General features: G+C 37.9%; 1 protein-coding gene across 2 annotated transcripts; it reads left to right on the forward strand.

The window, feature by feature from the left end:
* Positions 1-1,229: 1,229 nt before the first annotated feature.
* Positions 1,230-11,467, forward strand: LOC113114921 (myelin-associated glycoprotein-like). 2 transcript variants are annotated; one of them, XM_026282031.1, is made up of 11 exons: positions 1,230-1,321; positions 1,525-1,588; positions 2,141-2,512; positions 2,717-3,001; positions 4,617-4,868; positions 6,836-7,087; positions 7,190-7,453; positions 7,556-7,637; positions 7,733-7,816; positions 7,958-8,033; positions 10,827-11,467. In XM_026282031.1, exons 2-11 carry the CDS (start codon positions 1,546-1,548, stop codon positions 10,890-10,892), a joined length of 1,776 nt encoding a protein of 591 aa, XP_026137816.1. In that variant the 5' UTR covers positions 1,230-1,321; positions 1,525-1,545; the 3' UTR covers positions 10,893-11,467. The 2 variants fall into 2 exon arrangements, with proteins under 2 accessions (XP_026137816.1, XP_026137817.1); XM_026282032.1 differs by having other exon boundaries at positions 7,961-8,033.
* The last annotated feature ends 4,967 nt before the right edge of the window (positions 11,468-16,434 follow it).

A 16,434-nucleotide genomic window follows, 5' to 3' on the forward strand; every position in this document is an offset into this window, starting at 1 on the left:
ATTTAAATATTAGTCAAAGATAACACAAGTAAACACAACATGCAGTTTTTAAATTAAGGTTTTTATTATTAAGGGAAAACTAAATCCAAAACTACATGGCCCTGTGTGAAGAAGTCTTATTTAAGTCATTTATAAAGCTTTGGGACTCCAGTCAACCATAGTGAGAGCCATTATTCACAAATGACAAAAACATGGAACAGTGGAGAACCTTCCCAAGAGTGGCCGGCTGACCAAAATAACCCAAAGAGCACAGTGACGACTCATCCAAGAGGTCACAAAAGACCCCACAACAACATCTAAAGAACTGAACTTGCCTCAGATAAGGTCAGTGTTCATGACTCCACCATAAGAAAAAGACTGGGCAAAAATGGTCTGCACGGCAAAGTTCCAAGACGAAAACCACTGCTGAGCAAAGAGAACAAAGGCTTGTCTCGGTTTTGCCAGAACACTTCTTGATAATCCCCAAGACTTTTGGGAAATTACTCTGTGGACTGACGAGACAACTTTTTGGAATGTGTCCCATTACATCTGGTGTAAAGCCAACACAGCATTTCATAAAAAGAACTTCAAACCAACAGTCAAACATGGTGGTAGTAGTGTGATGGTCTGGGGCTGTTTTGCTGCTTCAGGACCTAGAAGAATTGCTTTGATAAATGGAACCATGAATTCTGCTGTTTATCAAAATCCTGAAGGAGAATTTCCGTCCATCTCTTCTTGACCTCAAGCTGAAGCGAACTTGAGTTGTGCAGCAGGACAATGATCCAAAACACACCAGCAAGTGCACCTCTGAATGACTGAAGAAAAATAAAATGAAGACTTTGGAATGGTCTAGTCAAAGTCCTGACCTGAATCCTATTGAGATCCTGTGGCTTGACCTTAAAAAGGCTATTTTTTTGCTTGAAAACCATGCAAATTGACTGTTATTAACCAGTTATTAGGTTTAGGGGGCAAAAATGTCCTCACAAAGGGCCATGTAGTTTTGCTTAATAATAAAAACCTTATATATATATATATATTACCTTATATATATATATATATTTCAAACCACTTTATGTACACTGTATATATATATATATATATATATATATATGTATGTATGTATGTATGTATGTGTGTGTGTGTGTGTGTGTGTGTGTGTGTGTGTATATATTATGTATGTGCTGAATGTGTACAGCCAGTATTTCAGAAACCTTTGAAATAGGAAGTGACTAAATTATCACAAACCTCATGCTCAGCCAGATGTAGGGGGGAAGGAAGCTCTCGGATATGTAGTGCATAAGTCTTCTTCTGATGAACTCAGGCACAGTTTGAAGACAGAACAGTAAGTTACTAATTCATATATTTATATTATTATAAAGTGAATATTTAAATTCCTTATTAAATAACTAATCCATTGCAAATGTAGGACTGCACAGGCTCCATTAACACTGAAAAATGAAACCATGTTCTGTCATTCAAAAACAATACTTTGTGGTACTGTGCTTACTGGTAAATTAAATTCCGATGACAGCTGTTCATTTCCAGGCACTGAACTTTAAAGCTGAGATGGTTTTCTGGAGCTGTTTGTCACTATTTCTCTGGCTCAGAGGTTAGTAAAATTTAACTTGATAAAATGGTTATAATTTTTGACCGCTGTTTTAACTTGTAAATAATCACTGTTTAGTCTTGTTGTAGTGAATTTTACACACACATCAGTAAAATATTTTCTGCTCTTAGTCCATGCAGTGTTAAAATTAAAGTTAAATGACTCATTCCTCACACAAAGGAATTACAGAGTACGTCCAGTCATCTATGGGGAAGAAACTATAGGTGTACCGTGATGAGTTTTGTAGGGTCAAAAATAATCAGACATCTGCTTTCTTTTCCCAAACATATCTTGAATAACAAAATTCTTATTTGGAATTCCTGAAGACGCAGAGGTGCTGATAGCAATCCTACAGCCTGAGCCACTGTAGGGAAACCACTCTTACAGTGTCTTGGAAAAATATTCATACAAAAGGATAACTGTTAGAAAATGTTTATGATGTACTATCATTTATATAACTTTAAAATTGAAATTTTCAGATTATATAAAATATTTTAATTGGTCACAAAATTGTCGAGAAAAAATTATAATAATTTTGATTTATTCTTCTTTCAGTGTCATCTGCTAATGCTAATGGATGGAGCATTGCAGGGAATAAATCAGTGGTGGGTTTATCTGGATCATGTGTGCTGATTCCCTGTACGTTCAGCTACCCAGCAAAGGGAAAAACGTACACAGAATTTACAGGGATTTGGTACAAAGGAAATGAAGAATCAACAGTATTCCATACAGACAACTCAAAAATCATCAACTCGTTCAAAGGTCGCACTAGTCTGATTGGTGATTTGCGCAAAAATGACTGTTCTTTGAATATCAGCTCTTTGAGAAGCAGTGACGCTGGATCATTCATGTTCCGGATTGAGATTAAAGATCTGGACAAGTACTCCTATAAAAAGAAAGAAGATATGGTTTCCATAAAAGTGAATGGTAAGGGTTGAGGGGATGGGGTGTTCCTCTCTGTATTAAAATGACCAAAACACAACATGATGATTAAAGTTATCCGGATGTCATTAATATGAATTGTTGTGCAGTATGTAAATCCATATTTTAATGAACTTATCAAGCATTATGGAAAAAAGGATGGAAAAAAAACATGTGAGATTGTGTCAACAATTAGTGTGTCTTCACCAGAAACACCAGAGAATCCTACCGTCTCTGTGGAAGAAGAAGTGACATCAGGGCAACTGGTGACTGCTACCTGTGCCGTGTCTCATTCCTGTCCATCAGACCTGCCTCGTGTCACCTGGAGCCATGGTGGCAAACAATCGAGTCCATCACAGAATCTTGGTCAATGGAAGCTTACATATTACAGCCTGACCTTCACTCCTTCTAGAGAAGACCACAACAAACATCTCAGCTGCTCTGCAGACTTTAACGGGAAGAAGGTGACAGGATACAAAACACTCAAAGTTAAATGTAAGTCCGTTCTGTGAGTTTAAGACAAATGATCAGATGTAAATTCATATCTTTTTATCAGTATTCCTGTGGCTCAAGTGGTGGAACATTGCATTAGCTGCGAAAGGTTGTAGGTTCGATTCGCAGGGAACACATATTAGGTAAAAAATGTTAGCCTGAATGCAGTGTAAGTCACATTGGATAAAAAGCATCTGCTAAATGCTTTCTTTGAAAAAGAAACTGTCATTAAATTAATTAATCACAATTCATTTGGTGATTTCAGATGTTCAAAAACTGTATCTTTTCGTTCAAAATAACCCTATTTGAGGAGCAAGGATATATGTTTTGTTTTGTTTTGAACTCTTGATTTTATTTTATGTTTAATTATATTTATATAATTTATTATAACTATATTATGTAGTCTCGTGGTCAAACTGAAAGTTTGCAGAGGCCCCCTATAGTTGAAAACCTTATTTGAAAACTTAAGTTTAATTATAAAAAAGCCTCTATTACAGTTTTTCTCGATTGTTAAAAACTATAAACACTATTCCCCTGCTTTGACATGAGTCACATTTGGTGAACTGTTACTGCAAAACTCTACACAAAAATACTTATATTTCTTGGTGCTTACACCATATGGTTATTTACAAACAGAGTTGTAGTGGTAAAAAAAGAGGTGGGTAAACTATAAATTCTTTGTGACCACATCGTGGTGGCCGTAAGGTGGGCCACTGCCTACCGGTGTATGTGTATCCTGATGACATCGTCATAGGCTATCATTTGATATTACTACCAAGGGTATCACTGACTGTTCCCTCATATAGGTCACACAATCACTATTCAATTCATACATTAATCTAAAATTAAGTTAAAATGGAGAAAAAAAAAACAGCTTAGCACACCACATCCTGTCATGTAGCTGGTCACATTATAAGGCCTATATATGAAGCTACTGTGAACTAAATTAACCTCAAAAACATTAAGTTTAGTACTGTTTTCCGAGCTCACTCACTTTGGGCTTGTAGCCGAGGCCGTTTGCTGGCTTCAGGAGGAGGGCTGCTGTATTGACAATGTATCGCACACCAATCACAACCTTTGATGGAGAGATAAAAGGGAAAAAAACGGTCATTCAGGTGCGTAACAATGGATCCAGAGAGACAGAAGGAAGAGGTCAGGGACACCAGAGAGAAGGAGGAGGAAGGAGTGGAGGAAGAAATGAAGGAAGAGGAGGAGGAGTACAGAGAGGAAGAGGTGAAGGAGAAAGAAGTTTTTAGCATCTTTCGGCCTGCATACGCTTCCTTCCGAAACCCTATAGAAGAGTTTTTTGTTATTGTTTTTTGGCATGGGTCGGTTTATTACTAGGCCATGAGAGAAGCCTGACTGGATATTTTAGTTGATGTGTGCTGGGGTTGGACCAGGCATTCAATGATTTTATTTCACCCCCCAGCTGCCTGGCCAGGGCCAGTATAGCCTGTGATGTTGATGAGGTATATATATGCCATATAGGAAGTCTGGGGAATTGAGTTGAGTTATGTTGTGTTTAAGCAACCAGGAACACCTAAAATGAACTGAATGTTAGACTGCTCAGACCATTGACATTATACATAGCATTTTATCAAAATTGTGTCTCATTCAGATCCTCCATATAATGTAAGCGTGGTCACTAAACCCTCAGTGAAGGAGAATGACTCTGTGGAACTGTCCTGCTCCAGTGACAGCAATCCTCCTGCGAACAGCTACCAGTGGTTCAGCTTGAATGGGACGATGTTAGCAAAGAGCCATACTTACAAACTGGAGAGAGTGTCTCGACATACTGAGGCCATTTCCTGTACAGCCTTTAACACAGAGGGAAAAAACAGTTCTGGTCCTCAGAAAATTAAAGTCCAGTGTAAGTATCAAGTATTATGTGTGACTGAACCTTTCTTATTTAGAGAAACCATTTTTTAACATGGAAAAAATTACACCTGCCATTTTTAAAGTTAAAGAAATATTCCAGGATTAGCTGATTAGTTAAGTTGAAGTTGATTCAAGTCTGCAACTCTGAGTTACTGTGAGACAATTGCAATAATTACAATGAAAGTGCAATCCATAATCGTTAAAATACTCAAAGTTTTAGTGGTCTGCACTCCCACTGGCCCGGATGAGTGCACAGGAAATGGGAAAAAGAACTGAAAAATAAAACTGTTTAAAGGGGGGGTGAAAAGCTATTTCATGCATACTGAGTTTTTTACACTGTTAAAGAGTTGGATTCCCATGCTAAACATGGACAAAGTTTCAAAAATTAAATTGTACGTTTGAAGGAGTATTTCTGTTCCAAAAATACGCCTTCCGGTTTGTCACAAGTTTCGGAAAGTTTTTTTCGAGTGTGACGTTAGATGGAGCGGAATTTCCTTATATGGGTCCTCAGGGCACTTCTGCCGGAAGAGCGCACGCTCCCGTAGAGCAGAGCACTGAGAGCACAACATACATTCACTGATCAGAGCGAGAGCGTCGCGAAATGTCACAAAAGGAGTGTGTTTTTGGTTGCCAGGGCAAGACAACCCTGCACAGATTACCAAAAAAAAAACAGCATTAAGGGACCAGTGGATGGAGTTTATTTTTACAGAGCATCAACGGAGTTGTGCAAGTGTTTGTGTTTGTTCCCTGCATTTCGAAGATGCTTGTTTTACAAACAAGGCCCAGTTTGACGCCGGATTTGCACATCGTTTATTTCTTAAGGATAATGCAGTCCCAACGAAAAAGGGTCACGATCGTGTGTTGGAACCGCATGCGGTGAGTAAAACTGCTTCAAATATCTCTGTGTTGTTAACTTAGCTATCGGCGCGTGAGCACATCAAGTAAACAACATGCAATGTTGTCATCAAACTGCACTTTCCACATATACAGTTAAAAAAAAAAAAAAAAGACGACAAAGTGGAACTTAGTCATTTTCCAAAACCGCTAAGCAAATATATACAGTTTCAGTACATACCACATAGAGACGTTGCTGATGCTGCTCTTGTTAAATTTCAGCCTCGGGATCTGATTCAGGATCATAAATAAACGGCTGAATCTGACTGTTATCCATGATTTGTTTTGGATGATGTTTTTTTCCTCACGGTAATGTCACAGCTTCCAAATGCTCTCAACACAAAAGCCTACTCGCGTTTGTGATTCTTTAGCTCCGCCCACACGTCACGCCTCCGGTCGTGTTTTTCCGGGAAAAATCGGTACAGACTATCTTTCTCTTATGAATATAATAAAACTAAAGACTTTTTGGAGTTATGAAGGATGCAGTACTACTCTATAGGTACTCAAGATTAACAGGATATTGAGTGAAAACGAGCATTTCACCCCCCATTTAAATGTGTTTTTAATGAAAGTAATGTTATTGAGTGATTTATCTACTGAGCAACAACAACAAAAAGGTTTACTTAGGCAGTTCTGGATATTCTTAAAGTTCTTCAATCGAATGTGACGGAGAGAAGAATCCACCTTCCTTTTGCTTGCTGCAACAAAGTGAGGTGACGTTGAAAGTCAGAATGTGCGAGACATGAGCAGGAGCAGGACAAAAATATACATTTTTCTCAATATATTAACTTAATGTTCCGTTATTAAGTCCTGCAAAAAAAAAAAAAAAATGCTCCATTCATTTCCTTTTATAGGTGTACTGACCTTGCATCTTAATTTTATTTAATTATTTTTTTTAAACCTGGAATATTTCTTTAAGGTGTGTCCATTGTAGCATTTTTATCACTGAAAGGCTGCTACATTCGTAAAAAATTAAAATCATTTATTGGCATCTGAGGTTTTATGACACATTTGGTACCTCGGAACGGAATGTTTGCCATTTTATTAACATTTTGTCTCAATCAGATCCTCCATATAATGTAAGCGTGGTCACTAAACCCTCAGTGAAGGAGAATGACTCTGTGGAACTGTCCTGCTCCAGTGACAGCAATCCTCCTGCGAACAGCTACCAGTGGTTCAGCTTGAATGGGACGATGTTAGCAAAGAGCCCTACTTACAAACTGGAGAGAGTGTCTCGACATACTGAGGCCATTTCCTGTACAGCCTTTAACACAGAGGGAAAAAACAGTTCTGGTCCTCGGAAACTTAATATATTGTGTAAGGCCTTGGTTCAACAGTTTAAACTGGTATATTTTAGTGATCATTGTTTATAATGTATGATAGCTAATACTCTATCTGTCTTTCTGTCTGTCTGTCTAGATCCTCCTGAGATTAAAAGTGAATCTTCTTGCATGTCTAAGATTTTGACGGTTTGTGTCTGTATTGTGGACTCCAACCCTCCCAGTGAAGTCAAGTGGTTTGGTCCAGATTCCTCGAAAGCCTTCTCCAGCACCAGCTTTAAACAAAACGAGTCTCTTACCATATTCACCTTACAGGGTTGGCTGGGTTTCCCTGAGACTATCCTGTGCTTTGCCAATAACAGTTTGGGAAGCTCTTCCATAACTTTGGAAGCTCCTCGAAATTGTGAGACTTCATCTTTAAAAACACATACCTTGATTTATTGCATAATAATAATTGCAATAATTATTGCATATAATTCATTTACATACTTGTTTCTTTTCACAGTAATCATAATATGCATTGCTGTTGCATCAGCTGTTGTGGTCGTTTTAGCCTGTATTTTAGTGTATGCTGTGAGAAGACGCTGGTAAGGATCTCTCATCCCTCATTCACTGACTCACTCAATCAGTGGTTTTTTATAATCCTTTATATCCTGGCAATTTTAAAATCCCTCTTTTTCAGTGGGAAGAGATCCGCACATCTACCTCTAATGAAGAATGAGCAGAATGAAATGAAAACAACCCAAAACAAGTCTGATTTAGAAAAGTATATATATAGTATAAACTAAACTCTCTCAGGCCATCTTAATGATTTCAAACTTTTGACTGTAGTGTATATATAATGTTTGTTACATAACTGTTTAGCAGAACTTTTACTAATGATTTGTATCTATCATTTTATGAAAAGCAGTAAAGAAGAGAAAGGCAGTGATGTGGATATTTACACAAATTGCCCGAAAGACCGTGTTTATGACAACTGGGGGGTGAGTAGCTTTGCCTCAGTGCAAACTGTTTAATCTTTCACAGCTTCGTAATGCAGAAGTCTATTTCTGGGCAGTGCATCAGTTCTCATCAGACATTTATTGACGTGTTGTTTGTGTCATGTATGTAAAAAAATAATAATAATAATTACTAGATGGAACTTGGTTACATTTTATTTAAAGGGGTGGTTGAATGTGATTTCACTTTTTACATTTTAATCAGTGTGTAATGTTTTTTCAGCATTAACAATATCTGTAAAGTTACGATGCTGAAAGTACAATGCAAACAGAGATATTGCTTTTTTAAATTATGTCAGTTTAATGCCCGTTCACACCAATAATGATAACTATAAAGATATAATAAGATGTGTTAAACTGCACCAATCAAGCCTAGAAAAACAGTCAACCACCTCTTTAACAAAACATGCGCTTACCTGTAATGTACTTGCCTAATAAAGTACTGGTAACTACATGTTTTAGGTTTAGAGATAGGTTAAGGGTTAGTATTTAGTTATTACCCAGTTATTGTAATTACTAAAACGAGTACATAGTATGTACAGTGGGTACGGAGCGTATTCAGACCCCCTTACATTTTTCACTCTTTGTTATATTGCAGCCATGTGCTAAAATCATTTGAGTTATTTTTTCCCCCATTAATGTACACACAGCACCCCATATTGACAGAAAAACACAGAATTGTTGACATTTTTGCAGGTTTATTAAAAAAGAAAAACTGAAAATTCACATGGTCCTAAGTATTCAGACCCTTTGCTGTGACACTCATATATTTAACTCAGGTGCTGTGCATTTCTTCTGATCATCCTTGAGATGGTTCTACACCTTCATTTGAGTCCAGCTGTGTTTGATTATACTGATTGGACTTGATTAGGAAAGCCACACACCTGTCTATATAAGACCTTACAGCTCACAGTGCATGTCATAGCAAATGAGAATCATGAGGTCAAAGGAACTGCCTGAATTGTGGCAAGGCACAGATTTGGCCAAGGTTACAAAAACATTTCTGCTGCACTTAAGGTTCCTAAGAGCACAGTGACCTCCATATCCTTAAACGGAAGATGTTTGGGATGACCAGAACCCTTCCTAGAGCTGAGCCTTGGTGAGAGAGGAAAAGAAGAACCCAAAGATCACTGTGTCTGAGCTCCAGAGATCCAGTCGGGAGGTGGGAGCAAGTTGTAGAAAGTCAAACATCACTGCAGCACTCCACCAGTCGGGGCTTTATGGCAGAATGGCCCGACAGAAGCCCCCATGGAGTTTGCTAAAAAAAAAAAACACCTGAAGGATTCTCTGGTCTGATGAGATCAAGATATAACTTTTTGCCTTAATTCTAAGTGGTATTTTTGGAGAAAACCAGGCACTGCTCATCACTTGTCCAATACAGTCCCAACAGTGAAGCATGGTGGTGGCAGCGTCATGTTGTGGGGGTGTTTTTCAGCTGCAGGGACAGGATGACTGGTTACAATCGAGGGAAAGATGAATGCGGCCAAGTACAGGGATATCCTGGACAAAAACCTTCTCCAGAGTGCTCAGGACCTCGGACTGGGCCAAAGGTTCACCTTCCAACAAGACAATGACCCTAAGCTCACAGCCAAAATAATGAAGGAGTGGCTTCACAACAACTCCGTGACTATTCTTGAATGGCCCAGCCTGAGCCCTGAGCCCTGAAGAGACCTGAAAATGGCTGCCCACCAACGTTTACCATCCAACCTGACAGAACTGGAGAGGATCTGCAAGGAGGAATGCTAGAGGATCCCCAAATCCATGTGTGAAAAACTTTTTGCATCTTTCCCAAAAAGACTTCACGGTATTCAATTGTATTCGTATTGAACTTAATTGATTTTAGCAAATGGCAGCAATATAACAGAGTGAAAAATTTAAGGGGGTCTGAATACTTTCCGTACCCACTGTACATGTGGAACAGAAAAGGAGAAAAAAAAAAAATATTGCCTTGAAAATTCGCACATCAGCCAGCTGTCACAACTCATAGTAACACACTGAAGGCTACTGGATGTAGATACCAAATGTATAAAACATTGACTATAAAACAACACTGCATGTGCCTTAACATTAACAGCTTAAAGGGGGGGGGGGTGAAATGCTATTTCATTCATACTGAGTTTACACTGTTAAAGAGTTGGATTCCCATGCTAAACATGGACAAAGTTTCAAAAATTAAGTTGTACGTTTGAAGGAGTATTTTTGTTCCAAAAATGCCGGAGACCCGGGTTCGATCCCCGCTCAGAGCGAGTGCGAGGAGCATCAGAAAGGACCCGGGAGAGAGGGGTTACATAAGCAAATATATACAGTTTCAATACATAGACATAGAGACGCTGTTGTAGTCGTTGCTGCTGCTGCTCTTGTTCTGTTTCAGCCTCGGGATCTGATTCTGGATCATAAATAAACGGCTGAATCTGACTGTTAGCCATGGTTTGTTTTGGATGATGTTTTTTTTTTCCTCGCGGTAATGTCACAACTTCCAAACGCTCTCAACGCAAAAGCCTACTCGCGCTTGTGATTCTTTAGCTCCGCCCACACGTCACTCCTCCAGCGGCTCGTGTTTTTCTGAAAAAAATCGGCACATACTATTTTTCTCTTATAAATATAATAAAACTAAATACTTTTTGGAGATATGAAGGATGCAGTACTACTCTATAGGTACTCAATATTAACAGGAGATTGAGTGAAAATGAGCCTTTCACCCCCTCTTTAAAAGAGATTGTTTAAATCAACAAAATCTACTTTAAGGTGTTTGTAACATATCTTGCTTTTTTTAATTAGCATGATGCGAGACCAGTCTCATCTGACCGAGCCCTGGAAGATGAAGCAGTCTACGCTAACACATGAAGATAAGAACACATGTCGTCCTACTAGAAATGACATACAGAGAAAGACCAAAGACATTTTGTAGATCTGATATGCACAGAAAATTTTCAGAGCCAAAAGGTCTTGCAACTGAGAAAAAACATACTGTGTGTGAATCAAATACATTCAAAAGGTTTTAATATATAAAGAATAAAGACAAAATATATTTATATTTACATTTAGTCAAGATACATGCTAAGACATGAATTACAAATGAGGAAAATAGAAGCAATAAAGACCAACAAAAGAGCAATACTATACAATATGTATAGAACTACTGAGTTTAAATGTCATTCCAAGTTCAAAGCCGATTCCAAAAAAGTTGGGACACTGTATAAATTGTGAATAAAAACATAATGTAATGATGTGGAAGCTTCAAATTTCAATAACATGGAGTGCCAAATGTTTTTCATCTTTATTTCACCCTCTAACTTTAACACTCACTTTTCTAATTCTATTAAAACAAAAGCTAACTATCTTTCTAATCTTTTTGTATTCTATTTTCTTATCATTTATTATGCAATTTTGTGTGTGTGTGTGTGTGTGTGTGTATGTGTAAAGACCTCTAACACTAGCTTGCTCTATTCTTTTTCTATTCTATCTGTTTTCTTTTTATTTATTATATTATATAGAAGCCCATGCTACATGTACTGTGTTAACCTAACTGAGACTTGTTTATATATCATTGCTCTTTTTTGTTGTTTTTGATTGCTTCCACTGTCCTCATTTGTAAGTCGCTTTGGATAAAAGCGTCTGCTAAATGAATAAATGTAAATGTTTTAACTGAGAAAATGTATCATTTTAAGGGTAAAATAAGTTGATATTAAATTTCATGGCATCGACACATCTCAAAGTTGGCACATGGCCATGTTAACCAGTGTGTGGCATCCCCTCTTCTTTTTATAACAGTCTGCAAACGTCTGGGGACTGAAGAGACCAGTTGCTCAAGTTTAGGAATAGGAATGTTGTCCCATTCTTGTCTAATACAGGCTTCTAGTTGCTCAACTGTCTTAGGTCTTCTTTGTTACATCTTCCTCTTTATGATGCGCCAAATTTTGCTATGGGTGAAAGATCTGGACTGCAGGCTGATCATTTCAGTACCCCCTTCTCTTACCGCAGCCATGATGTTGTAATTGATGCAGTATGTGGTCTGGCATTGTCATGTTTGAAAATGCAAGGTCTTCCCTGAAAGAGAGGATGTCTGGATGGGACCATATGTTGTTCTAGAACTTGGATATACCTTTCAGCATTGATGGTGCCTTTCCAGATGTGTAAGCTGCCCATGCCACACGCACTCATGCAACCCAGTACCATCAGAGATGCCGTCTTCTGAACTGAACGCTGATAACAACTTGGGTTGTCCTTGTCCTCTTTAGTCCGAATGACATGGCATCCCAGTTTTCCAAAAAGAACTTCAAATTTATATTTGTCCGACCACAGAACAGTTTTCCACTTTGCCACAGTACATTTAAAATGAGCCTTGGCCCAGAGAAAACACCTGCACTTCTGAATCATGTTTAAATATGGCTTCTTTTTTGACCTATAGAGTTTTAGCCAGTAACGGGGAATGGCACAGTGGATTGTGTTCACCGACAATGTTTTCTGGAAGTATTCCTGAGCCCATGTTGTGATTTCCATTAAAGTAGCATTCATGTATGTGATGCAGTGCCGTCTAAAGGTCCGAAGATCACGGGCATCTAGTACCGTTTTCCGGCCTTGACCCTTACACACAGAGATTGTTCCAGATTCTCAGAATTTTGGATGATATTATGCACTGTAGATGATGATAACTTCAAACTTTTTGCAATTTTTCTGTGAGAAACTCATTTCTGATATTGCTCCACTATTTTTCACGCAGCATTGGGGGAATTGGTGATCCTCTGCCCATCTTGACTTTTTGGGAATAGGTTTTGTAATCAAATAGAATACTATTTAAGTATTATAGTAGTAAAATTAATTGAAAACAAAATAATAACCAGGGGCGGATCTACCGGGGTGGCATAGGCAAATGCCACCCTAAAAGAAAGCCTTGCCACCCCTGCTGCCACCCCAGTTGGCAGCAACGAATTAAAGGTTATGGCCAATTTGAAAATTTATGAGCGCGAATCTTTCGTGATTCGTGATCCCACTCCGAACTCCCGATCTGATTCAAATGATCCGCAAAGCCGCTCCGAACTCCCGAACTGATTCAAATGATTTGCGATCCCCAAAGTGACTCAAATGATTCGCGATCCCCATAACTAACTCAAATGATTCGCTATCCCGCTCCGAACTCCCGAGCTGACTCAAATGATTCGCGAATCCGCTTCGAACTCTCGAATTGATTCAAATGATCCGCGAAGCCGCTCCGAACTCCCGAACTGATTCAAATGATCTGCGATCCCCAAACTGACTCAAATGATTCGCGAACCCGCTCCGAACTCCCGAACTGATTCAAATGATTTGCGATCCCCAAACTGACTTAAATGATTCGCGAACCCGCTCCGAACTCCAGAACTGACTCAAATGATTCGTGATCCCCATAACTGACTCAAATGATTCGCGATCCCGCTCCAAACTCCCAAACTGATTCAAATGATTCGCGATCCCACTCCGAACTCCCGAACTGACTCAATCTGCCTATGCACCAACTCCCTGAAGGGGGCACCATCCCAGTCGCTCCAAAAAAAAAAAAAAAAACTTCCTCCATTCTCCCATCCGCGCTCGCGACCGCTCGCACCTCATGTTTGGGGCTGAATGTTCATAATTGATGGATGAATCCAATCCAGGGAAGAGAAAAGAAAACTAAAAGTAAAAAAACAAAAAAAAAAAAACAGCTTGACGTTGGACAAGTATCAAATTTAGGGACCGTCTCTAAAGTTACATGCGATATTGGTATACACTTTTCTAACGTCAGTAGCATTTGAGGAGAATCACCTATAGTCATAAAAACAACTGTAATTGTTCATGTAGGTGTCAGCTATAATGCACAATTGAATTAAATGTTTGATATTTATTAAAATAATCTGTAAATCATATGTAGATTATGCTATTTGCTTAGTAAAATATACTTAAAAGATATACTAAAACATTACTTTAAAGGAATATCACACAAGTTTTCATAGAGTTTTAATTTAAGTTTGCCAAAACAATAGCACCATATTTTTCAAAAAAAAAAAAAAATCTAAAAGTACATTTGTATTTGTAACTATGTTTATTTATTTATTATTATTGTCAGCTAATAAAACCTATGCTTCAGGGACCATATTCATGTAACATCTAAGTCTAAATGTAGTCTTGACTGGTTGAGTTAGATGGTGATTAACAAACAGTACAAATCAGTTCAGTCTCCCCATCTGTAAATGCCATTGGCTGTTAAAATCTTGTGTTTCTTATAATAAATTGACATATTGATAACACTGAACCTTTCATAACGCTCTTAATTACGTGTCGATGCAAACTGTATGCATTAGTGAGTGTGGGGGTGCTGATGGGGTATGGTCACTTATTCCTTATATGAACGGTTTCAAATGCAAGACATTGATTGCATGAGATTAAGTTTGTAAATGGCAGCCTGTGTCCTTTTATTGTGTGCACATATATTTATCATCAAACTGTGATAACTGTGACTAAATTCAGTATATAAACGTCTGCCATATGTTGCCACCCCTCAAAAAGTCCTGCCCCCTTCTCGCCACCCCATCAATATTTTTCTAGATCCGCCCCTGATAATAACTGCATTAAAACATAGCTTACCCAAAAATGAAAATTAGGGGAACTATCTCAGGCCATCCATGAAGTAGGCTTATGTTTTCATCAGAGCAGATTCAGAGAAATTTAGCATTACGGTACATCACTTGTTCACCAGTGGATCCTCTGCAGTGAATGGGTGCTGTGAGAATGAGAGTCCAATCAGCTGACAAACACATCACAAAAATGACATCACAAAAAGAATGTAAGAATGTAGTTTTTGGGTGATCTATTATTTATGTTTTATTTGTTAGCTTCTGTGTGGAAGGGGAAAAAAACTGTGTTAAACCCATACCACATGCCATGTAATTTGCAAAATGCTTTAGTTTGTTAAAGACTTGCTTTTATGTTCAATTCTATGCAATAATTATATGCAAACTTATTATGCAGTTACACCTGTATACTGCATGTTAGAATGCTTGTGAAATGAGTTTAACACCAGTTAGCACACATGGTATCATGTTCCTCAATTCTACACCATCTGGCAAAGATTCTCAAGCAGTTTCTACTGAACATTTCTGTTTTATAAATAAATAAATAAATAAGAGGTTTCATTTCCTATTCTTTTAATAGTGAAAAACTTGCCATATTAACTAGCACAATCATTGTGTTATGGTCTAACTGTCATTTCTGACTTAAAGGTCTAAATACTTGATAACATTTCTTAAGTATTTATTTTTATTGTATGTATTTATTTTTGCCCAACTCAAAGCCTTATCATGTCCCTGCAAAGCTTCTGAAAACAGGACTTTTTCTCCAGAAACGATAGCGAAAGTAAAAAAAAAAAAAAACAATTATACATTTTCTCCAGTCAATATCATTGTGTAATTTTGCGACTAAATTAACACTTCAAAATTCCAAATTGTGTAATATCAGCAGCGCATGTATGAATAAGCACAAGAGTCATAATTTCCTGAGCCCTCCTTGTAATTATTAAAACAAAAATAAAGTACAAAATATATATAATAATAATAAATGAATAAACCTATATGGCACATATTCAAGTAGATTGTATTGTTTGAACTATCAACTAATTTCTATTGTTAAAACGTTCACTAAGAAAAAAAGGTACAAACTGCCATTTGGGCGATAATTATCTTTTCAAAAGCTACTGTTACAACCCACGTGGCTTAAAGCAGTGTGACAGTTAACTGGGAAGCCCTGGAAAAAGGAGCTTCTTTTTATCCATTTGTTGATCACCATAATCCATGGCACCTGTCAACTCCTCCCTGCAAATGTACAACAAGACACACACAAAACAGGACAAGAGCACCACCTAACGAAAGTCAAATACACTTACAGGAGCAGGAGCCACGCCAGGCCGTGACAACATGTATATTTAAAACACAACTATGTGCAATTTAGGGGCAAATTAGGCAAAAATACATAGATTTTAGCTTGTGTGCTTTTTGACATGTTTCACCTTTTTTTCTGAGAGTGTATCATAAAAATCATTCGCAATAAACTAGCCAAGAACTTTTTTTTTCGTTGTGTTTTTTGCCCCTCAGGGAAATCAGGAAGTGGCCTTAGATGAACTTAAAATTGCTGTTTTGGTTGGTTTGCACTGCAGTATGCAGTCTGCAGTTTGGCTGATGAATGGTCGGATGCAAAACAGGAAATAGTCTCACCCGGTCAAAGGCTGCCTTTGGCCTTTGGCATTTATTCAGTGTGATGTTAGGGCAAGGGTGTGTTTAGTGTTACTGGAGTGTGCACGAGTAAAATAATAGTTTTTTAGAGCACACCATATATTCAGGCAATTTAAATATTAAATATGTACTCAGTTATTAATAAACTA

Source organism: Carassius auratus, chromosome 15, assembly GCF_003368295.1.
Source record: "Carassius auratus strain Wakin chromosome 15, ASM336829v1, whole genome shotgun sequence".
Lineage (NCBI taxonomy): Eukaryota > Metazoa > Chordata > Actinopteri > Cypriniformes > Cyprinidae > Carassius > Carassius auratus.

What these genes read in the sequence shown, in the direction of transcription:
- LOC113114921 (XM_026282031.1), top strand. Translation starts at nt 1,546, where the DNA reads ATGGTTTTCTGGAGCTGTTTGTCACTATTTCTCTGGCTCAGAG. An exon ending in TCGGAAACTTAATATATTGT is followed by an intron (nt 7,088 to 7,189) that starts GTAAGGCCTTGG and finishes CTGTCTGTCTAG; the next exon opens with ATCCTCCTGAGATTAAAAGT. An exon ending in TTTGGAAGCTCCTCGAAATT is followed by an intron (nt 7,454 to 7,555) that starts GTGAGACTTCAT and finishes TTCTTTTCACAG; the next exon opens with TAATCATAATATGCATTGCT.